Raw genomic sequence first — 10,239 nt, forward strand, 5'->3', positions numbered from 1 at the left:
CCTCATGTCAATTTCAAGTGTTAAGCCCAGTCAATGCAACTGCTGCTCATCTAAACCCTAAGCAAGAACAGAAAACTAGAATGGCCTTGTGCATTAAAATACTCTAACTTTGTTCTATCCAAGTAACCATCTGTAAGGTGCTTCAGCTAAATCTGTAGAAAGTTCCAGACTGTCATCCATATGGTAGGCAGCTGGCTGCTGTTGAGAGGAGTGAGTTAGGGTTGTTCTCTCTCAGCAGGGGATCCGGATACATACTCATCCTCAGAGACACACCGGACAATTCCAGGTTCCAGTAAGAGGTCCTCTGGCATATGCTGGACCTCTGTAGATGTCCCATTGTTCAGCAGATTGGATGTTTCAATCATGAAATCGATTCTTTATACACAGCTCTGTGTGGTAGCAAGTCTCAATCGAGACCTCAGACTTTCTTGTTCTTACAGGCAGTATGGGTGTATTAATAGCACAGAGTGGAAGGCTGACATGTGTGTATGTGTGCACGCGTGCGCGCGTGTGTGTGTGTGTGTGTGCACGCGTGCGTGCGTTTGTGCGTGCGCGCGTGTGTGTGTATTCTGTCCCCAGATGTGTCTTATGCCAGAGGCAGGACTGTAACACACTGACTGTGAGAGTAACACTGCAGTGTTTGGGTAACAGGCTCAGGTGTTTGCCCCATAGATAGTTTATGGGAATAAACTGAACTGTGTGTGTGTGTGTCTCTCTCTCCTTCCCTCTTCAGCTCTCTGTCTCTGTCTATCTGCTGTGTGTGTGTGTGTGTGTGTGTGTGTGTGTGTGTGTGTGTGTGTGTGTGTCTAAATAAACATTAGAACAGAGCAGTGATGATAGACACAGCTGGACTCATGTGGCAGCTCTAGGCTAAAGGAGAAAGAGAGGACAAAAGCTATCTTCAACCAGCTTCTAGTTGTTTCTTTGATAAATTTACACACACACACACACACACACACACACACACACACACACATACACACATAATAACTGTCCAAAAGCAATTTGATTAAAAACATCTTTAAAGGATCCATATGCTGAATACGAATATATATTTGATTGACAGTTATTGGATGGGTCCTGATGTACTTAGCCCACTCTGCTGTCTGAACAGTAGTCTAATAGACACAGCTAAATTCTGTCCACTGAATGCCATAAATGCAGTAGCCCTGTGGTCTAACTGGTTTTCATCAGTTGTGAGAGAAACTTACATTTGCATTTCCTTCCCCTGTTATTCGTAACAAGCTCTTTTAAATTATATTAAAGACACGGTTATGAATAATATCATCTCAGACGTCCTCCTGTGCTCTTTGTATGCCTTACTCTAGACAGGTAATTGCTTATTGTTTTGTTTTAATGCAAAAAAAAAAAAAAAAAAAACCACCGGTTTTCCTGGAATGTTATTTTTTTGTTGTTGTTGTTGTTGTCGTCTTGCGTTTTTGACCGTGGGGCAGAAGAAAGAGCGAATTGAAGGTAATTGGAGCTCCAGTTTCACAGTTAACACTGAAACACATTAAAGCAATAAAAATGATGTGAAGGCCCATATTTCCTCAGGCTCTGACGCTGAGTGTCTGGAGCCATCTGTCTCTTGGTCACATCCCTTAGTCTATCCACTCTGTGTGTTTACAAGCTCTCAGCTTCCTTGAATACTTTCTGATCAATTGGTGATCCATCCAAACAGCCTCACCAGCAGCCGTGATATGAGTTTAGGAATATAAACATTGTTTTCACTTCTAAGAAACCTCTGTTGGAAACACTAAGGACTATATAATACCAGATTACAAAGGAATATATTTTATAAAGGGAGGACTGACAGCTAAAGGGTGCAGACTGTATGCTTTTTTTGGGGGGGGGCGGTGAATAAATAAAAGATGAGTAAATGAAATCATCTTGATAAATACACTCATGACGAATGGCTCGAGTGTTACATATTTGCTTTTTTATTTTGTAAAAGGATCAAAAAGATCACTCCTGGCAACATTTCTGACATTAGCGTGGCTGATATTAGCGGCAGCCAGCAGCAGGGAAGCTTGTTGACAGTACGTCAGTAGGTCTGTCACCGGATCTGAATGGAATGGAGATGCGTTTGTTAATATTATTCAGTGTCTGCTTCAAGAAAATGAACTTTCATCAGATTGTGAGCACATTTTAACAACCACACAAAGAGCATGGCATCTAATTTTATTATAATCAGACCTGCATTCAAAGAAACTGCTCCCTTGAATGACAACACCCTGAATGTGTGAAGTTCTGAATCTAAAAGTAAAGAGCTATCTCTCAGAAGCGTTTTTTTTTTTTTTTACTTTATAGTGTCTCTGATATTCAAATGAGACAAGCCATTGCTACAGATGATTAACCTCTAACATAAAATATATGAGTCTAAGTAGTGTATGAGATGAACCTTACACTGGTTAATGCAGTCATTACACATTACTATGTATAAGAACAGAGTGAGTTCTGTTTGTGTCAATAGTGTTATGCTGTTTTCCATGTTAAATACAATTAAAGACAATATATTATACTATGCTATAATTATACTATCTTTCCTTATACCTTTATCCATCTCTCGCATTTCTATATATTGGCCTGTTGAGTTTCACCATGTCCCATGGTCCTGGTCCACTTCAGTTGTCTTTTTGTCATGTGCTTTTTGTCCTGTCCATCTCAGCTTATGGTAATACTCATCTTGTAAATATGGAACTATACCAATTTGTTCCTACACAATGGTTAGGCTGTGTTGTTGACACGAATATACATGTACAACATTAATTGGGGACACCTACCGGCAAGATGATACCGAGTGTCAGCAAAATAAAACACCGGTAGTGTTATGGTGCTGACATATTGGCATTACATATACAAATTCATCATCCAAAAAAGGCCCATTGTTTCCTGCGTTATATTTCTGGCCCCTAACAATTAGAGTAACCTTGTGGTAGTTTAGTCAAGTACCCTTTAGACTCAAAGCTCATAGATCATTCCAAATGAAAGGGAGAAGTCATTTTAGGCAGGGCTTTTTTCTGACATCTCCTCAGCTATTTACATTTATCACTGACAGTCATCTGAACCGTCACCAAAGCTTTCTACAGCCTCCACCATTAAGCATTCTCACAGAGAACGGCTCATTTCCATAAAATATTCTTTGTCAAAACCCCAAAAAGTGCAAATTAAACAAGGTATTGAGATATCATAGCCGGCAGCCTCCGAGCGGCAGTAAATGACCTCAATTAGGCACTTTAAGCAGGCGAAGGTGCCTGGGAAATGGAGCTGCTGAGTGACGGGCTGTCGTCGTGGCCATTTTTCTCTCTCCTGTATCACCTTGATGAGCACTTTGAATTTGTAAATCAATGAGGCAGGAGCGCGTGTTGGCTCTGAGTGAGCCTATACAGACTGCCATGTTCAGTGAGAGACGTTTCGTTCTTTCTCCGTCTCTACATTTTTTGTCGGAACCTCGGCTGGGAACGTCTACCATTGACGATGTTGATTTTATCTCTGGAGATTAGTGAGATTTACTCCGGATGGGTAATAATGTCTTTTAGCTTGATGCAGTGGGTCTGTTTATGAGCTGATTAAATCGCCAGGCCAACGCTTCATTTCATGCCTCCTGCTTTATGGCTTCATTACTGCAATCACAAACGCAACGGACGTTTCCTCATCCTGTGTCGTCATTAATCATACCGGCGCATTTTACTATGACGCACCTTTTAGTACAAGACCTCACACTTCTGTTGCTTATCAGCTTAGTTCTCACCTATTCACGCTGTATGTATAGAAGGGTTTTACAGTGCATTATAGCGAATAAACATATGTAACCAGTTCAATTATATGAGATCGCTGTGTACTACGGGGAGATGTTCAGGACCTTTGTCCACTGTTTACATTTTTTAATAGGCCTACGTCATGTGATGATGCGGAAAAACAGCTGTTTTTTCTTGTTATAAAAAATTACATTCAGATTATTTCACGCAAAGAAGATTTGGTGTCATAATATTAATCAAAGGGCTGATTATTGTTTCTGACGATATACTAGAGCTCAGGGCAGTAGCAAAGCTTGTCAGTAGCAAAGAAATAGCTGCAGGCCTTGCCCTCCTAGACTCCCCTCCGTCTGTGTAGTCTGTCACATGCCTACCAATTACAGAAACAACTGTGATAATTCTTTACCATTAAGCAGGGAGAGAGGTGTGAACTAGACTTCTGTGAACCAGGTGTGTGTGTATGTTTTGGAGGGAAGCAGGGGTTCACAGAATCGCAGCACTGTGCCAAGTGGAGCCAAACTAGAAAGGTCGTGTTTCTGTATACCGAGGCACAGCCTTGAGAGATGTGACTCTTTAATATAGTAAATAAAACTCCTACTCCACCTCCCTCAAACCACTTAAGACTTTGAACACGAGCACTGCCCATGTGAATAACAGAGCACTCAACTCCTGCTACCGTTGATGGTATTTCAAAGGTAATTAATGGGTTGTAGATTTTTATGGGCAAGATAGCCGCTGTATTGTTTGGATGAACAATAAAAGTCTTGTTTGTATTGTTGTTACACGTCAGCGAAATTATTTTCGTCCCGTAAAAATCCCAGGGTTGAGCAAAAACTCCAGCCTTGACCCGCAGGTTTCAACTGGGCTGCTCTGAGGCCAAAGCTATCCCTGAACGTTGTACTTCACACATCGGTTTCGCCGTCTATAAAACATCCACCATAATGAGATGTATTTTTATTGTTTCTCTCATTTTAGATTTAGACATCTTTTGTGTGCCCAGTCACTATGGAGCAGCAATAAAATCCTCTGTGAATCATTTTTAATCGCGTCGTATAGAGCTCTCAAAACACAACGCTGGCTTTATTTCTACGCTATGTAACCTTGCTCAGAGCAGGACGAATCACCGGTTTAAAAAAGTCTTGCTGTGTTAAGAGGCGGTGAGTGGTTCTATGTCGCTCTTTATATTCTTTGTAACCACAGTGCACCCTGGTAATTTATGCACACATGTGCCCGCGAGCTTCTCGGATGACAGCGGGAGGAGGAGGGGCTCGTGATGAATTGCTTTCCATCGGGGACCTCCACGCCACCACCGTGATGTGAGGGAAAAATGGAAATTGGTCTCTTTCACCGTCATTACATCAGTTTTAGAGCTTGTGTGGGCCTCCAGAACACACTTTGGGTTGCTCTGTGCTTGCGTGTGACTTTTTTTTGCTGTCCCAAAGTGAAGTTTTGCATTTTTAATAGACGCGTTTAGGTGCGCAAACACAATTACTGAATTACTAAATATCATTAAAGTATTAAAACTGTACCGTGGATAATAAAATGTAGGCTATGCAGTGGAGGCAGGGGTTCTGGGAATATCTCATTTGTTTAATCTAAAATGCTTCTTTGTTTTTAATTTCAAAACGGAATATTCAGTATATTTCTTTAATTAGCCCTGTCGTACCAGGAAGCAAAAATATTTTCTCCATCACAATTTCACAGCTTTTATAATCACACTGAAAAATGACTGCTTCTGTATCAGGCAGTATTTGTGGACTGCACTGTATTGTAACTATAATATAAAATGACCTGGAATTAAATTATGTTCGATTTTGCTAAGATGACATTTTCTCCAAACAAATGTAGTGGATCATTGGGTTTTAGGACATTCCCAAATTTTAAGGTTTGTTCTTGTTGGTACTTTCGTAATTTTTTAAACGTTTCAATACAGTCAAAGCCATAACATGTTTAATTCTTTAAATATGTGTATTAAATTTTACACATTGCTTGATGGGCGATCTCAGTGATTCGGATTTTTTATGCTTGAACTTTGTCATTAACCTCGTTCTCGGTCATCTGTCCCGCACAGGTCTCTTTGCCGTTAAAACAACTCTCGTTCAGATGAAAAATGTGACCTATTAAAGTAAGTCCACGAGAAATGCAACCTCATTGCCATTATTTAGGCTAATAAAGTCATGGATTAAAAATCCACTTTGACTTTTCACTATTGTTTGGGTCCAAACAAATATACTAACCCAAAAGACATTCAATTAGGCAACACAAATCGTTTAAAATATATTTGGAAAAACTGGTCATCATAGAGAGGCACTCTTTGAACCATCCCGAAATTAATCTAGCGCTAAATTGAGCGTCCCATGCAACATGTGCAGTTTTTTTTAATCAGCTGACAGCTCCATCAAACGATTTAATTTGTTTTCCTGTGACTTTTCGTAGATTTTAGTATATTCTCTTATGTTATGGTTCCATGATCTTTCGGCTTAAGATACGGCCTATAATTGAAAAAAATGGAATATAAGGAAAAACGCACAAAGCATCTTTAAATGATCCCCTGACGTGTGAACATTTAGATATATGCATGGCTTAACGTGGGACCACCTATGATTGTAACTCGAACAAACTGAACTTCTTAATTAGCTCTACATAGCCCTTCCACTGAGCCCTGACATTCAAATAATAAAATAATAATAATAACAATAACAACAATAATAATAACAATAAACTGTACATTCAAAATACCTCCGTTCTAATTTCTTTATCTCCAGTATTCTGAAAACGCTCAAAGCCATTAGTCTGCATTGGTAATTATAGTCTGCTTTATCTGATCAACAGTGTATTTAGGATCTCAAAATGACATGAAATGCATTGTCACGGTTCAGAGGGGGGCGCCCGTGCTGTGTGCCTGTCAGAGTGCGATGGTTGAGATATTGGTTAGAGAAAACAAGATTACAAAAATAAAGCGACATCAGCCGTTTACCCCACACGTCAGCAATCTCCTACATCAGTTTGTTGTAATATCTTCAGAACGACGCACATTAATTTCAGTTAGCGACAAGGTCTCAATAGTTTGCATTTGACAGGAGGTGAAGTTGGTTTCATATTCCGGTAATCCCACAGTAGTAACGTTTTTGTTGATGTTGGTAGAGGGTATTATTAGTTTAAAATAATGATTTAGCAAATATGTAAATATGAGTTTAGTAATCTCATAGAAAATATCCCGTGTTATATTCAAAATTATATTCAATGTTTAAATTTATTTTTGTCAATAGATCCGCACGGTCAACATATTTAATGGCAAAAGAAAAAAAAGAAAAAACGTTGAGACATTTAGAAAAAACTAACACCAGCAATCTCCCTTTGTGGACGGTTACAATGCGCATTTGATCATTCTTATCGAACAAATTTATAAAATTAAGTTCCTTAAAGAGATGCTGCTGCTTATGAATGCGGAGATCAACATCTCCACCAAAATCGCCCTATTTAATGTGAACTGAATAAAATGTTACCAGATTAATTAAACCACGCAGATATCTTCTTTCTCACTCGTTTGTGTTCTGTGGTGTCAATTAAATAATTCTTAAAACGAAGATGTGCAACAGAATTGTTTCTTATTTTTCCAGAATACATACAAAAAAAATACCAGTCCTCTGTCCATGGTCTACACCAGAAAAATAACGGCAATTTCAAATGATGTGGACAATTTTGGATTTAAGAAACAAACATGCATGTAAATTATTTTCTTTTCAATGAGACATTAAATAAGAACGTACAATACAATCATAGCAATTTCAAATCAACAACGAACTGAAGACCCCTAATTTTATTAGTAATTTCTACCGTGTGTGTTTCACTTTACCTACAGAGTTCAATTTAAACGTAATGCACTTTTTGTTCCTCAAATATTTTTCCATTTGTATTATTGTCCGCTTTCAGCTGACATAAATAAATACAGTGAGTCCACGGATCCAGTCCATCAGTGGCGTGTCCAATAGAAAAGTCTTATATTTGAATCTTTATAATCTATAAATTTGGGGGAAACTCCATTTGCTTTTACTGGTATCCAAGCGCTGAGGCTGTAGTAAGTCTTTGACCGTACAGTGCATATGGAGAATAATATGGCCCAGTAGCGGCAGGCACTGGAACCGGTGCCCCAGGAGTTGGCAAAGGGCTCTTAGAGTACGGATGATAGCGACTGCTTAGTCCTAACGCGTGATGCGGGCTCCTAAGTGCCAATGTCCCCGGACTCCCAGGCGCTCCTGAGGGCGGCATGTGCATATGGCAAGCCATAGCGGCAGCTGCAGCACTGGCTAACGATGATGAACTAGGGTAACCCGATATCAACTTGTCTGCTCCAGTGAAAGCAGTGTGCGTCCGCAGGTGGTTTAGAAGTTCTTCGGAGGAAGAGAAACGCTTGTCACAAGGTCCGTTAGCAGACACCCAATTACAGACGTGTGGTAGGGGGTCGTTGGGAAGCATGAAACCATAGGGATACAAAGGGTGACCACCAAAAGATGGCGGCGAGGAGTGAACGCCGTGCAACGGGTGCGTTGGGTACATGAGTGGATATCCGGACTTCAAAGCTGAAGCAGCAGCTGCTGCTGCTGAGTCGTGCGTACAGGAGGCACTGGCCGCGCCAGCTAAGTGACTGGCACAGTGGTAACTTAAGCAGTATGGGTCTCTACAAAGACTGGCAGACATTATTGACGGCGGGGAGGCCCCGGCTAAAGGGCTCGATCCCGCTTTGCTGCAGCCCAGTGAACTGGCAAGCTGCGCGTTAACCAGACTCCCGCTGTGCGGCAGGAAGTGTTGTGGATAGCCCGCGTAGGCCCCAGCTAAACTTCCAGGATATGTCATACCAGCAGGCGGCAGGGGAAAAACAGTCTGCCCAGGTTTATAAGGAGATACGGGGGCTACGAGTCCCGAGCCCAGAACAGACGCCGAGGAAGCAGAGGTTACAGATGAAGATTCCGATGTTGTGGGTTTTGATCCTGCAGTTGTCTCCTGGTGTTGACTGACGTCCACATTAATTCCAGCACAATTTACACTAATCCTGCTGTGGCTGACGCCAGTAGTGCCAGATCCGTCGGATGAGCAATTTTTATTACAATCAGAATCTTTCTTCTCCTCTCTGTCTCCAGATTTGCCGTCCGATGGCATGGGAGAAGCCGAAGTGCTGGAATTCGGGCTGCCAGTCCTTGGAGTGAACGGTTGGCAGGTGGCGCTAGGCACACGGAAACCAGACTTCTCTCCGCCCGACACCCCCGAAGACGACTCCTTCTTATCTGAAGGTTTAGAGTACGGTTTGAAGCTAGATTTGTCTTCCACACCGATGTCACTCAATTTTAAGGGACCGGACTTGGACTCTTTCTCGGTAGATCCATTTGAGGTGACCGAAGAGAGTTTGGAGGAGGGCGGCGGGTCCGGTTTCCCAATCTGGGAGCATGTCTGCGCAAGAAGCGCCAGCGGGCTCTTCTTGGCATCTAGCTGTGAATATAAAAACAAAACAGGACGATGTCACACCGCTAGTAACTGTGAGCCAAAACGAAGTTAAAACTAACTGAGTGCACAGTAATAGGAGGCGTTGAAGACATCGAAAATTTTCAGTATGGTCGGATAATGACATAGCCCACTGTACGAAACAAAATGCCATAACGTGTGACAGAACACAAAGATTACACTCAACAAAACCCTCAATTAAGCGCTACAGTCTAAAGCTGAAATCAATACTTTAATCATTTTTAAAACAAGAAAAGGAAAAAAAATGCATAGCATCTGAGAAAACTGCCTGCCTGCCTGGTTACTAATTTTACCTATATTTCACAATGAGGTGATCGTGCCTCGTAGTTTCAAAAAACAAAGTGACTACAAAACCTTCATCCTAACTAATGACTTTTTCCTTACCTCAATCGGACTAACCGGAGTAGATGGTAAAGGTTGAAGGTATTCCGGGTGCAAAATGTGTCCCGTCCGTGCCGTTAGCATTTTCAAAACCTTGATAGGCAGTCGGTTAGCTTGCCGTAAGGGGTCCGATGGAGGAACAGAGTGGAGAAACGGCTTGTTGGCGACCGTGGAGCTGCTATTCCGAGAGTTGCTGCTTTCCCAAGCTAGATCGGTATCACTATCACTTACAGCAGAAGCAGCGGGCGATGTGATCATGACCCAATTCTCATCTGATTTGTTGAGAATTCATTTATCAGAATAATAGACAATTACAAAGTCTCCTTTTTAAACAGACAGAAAAATGTAAAAGTAAATTTATATAATCCGTTTCGAAGGTAGGAGAGAGAGCGGAGAGCTTCAGCGCGAGGTTATCGTAGATCCGAGGCTACGTGTGACACCGTAGACATAGTGCGCGCGCTCCGACTCCGTCCCCGCTGCAGGTCCGTGCGCGAGTCCTCCCGGTCCAAGTACTGGGAGAAATTTTCACTTCAAAAGCAGCTGAATTAGTCCGAGATTAAAGCCTTTACCGCCTTCCAATCAAATG

The 10,239-nt window shown here is 41.5% G+C and overlaps 1 protein-coding gene across 1 annotated transcript; it reads right to left on the minus strand.

Moving 5' to 3' along the window:
* Positions 1–7,805: 7,805 nt before the first annotated feature.
* Positions 7,806–9,911, minus strand: znf503 (zinc finger protein 503). Its single transcript, XM_030772804.1, has 2 exons — positions 9,657–9,911; positions 7,806–9,239 (listed from the first exon to the last, which is right to left on the minus strand). Exons 1-2 carry the CDS (start codon positions 9,909–9,911, stop codon positions 7,806–7,808), a joined length of 1,689 nt encoding a protein of 562 aa, XP_030628664.1.
* Positions 9,912–10,239: the final 328 nt, after the last annotated feature.

This window comes from Chanos chanos, chromosome 4 (assembly GCF_902362185.1).
Source record: "Chanos chanos chromosome 4, fChaCha1.1, whole genome shotgun sequence".
Lineage (NCBI taxonomy): Eukaryota > Metazoa > Chordata > Actinopteri > Gonorynchiformes > Chanidae > Chanos > Chanos chanos.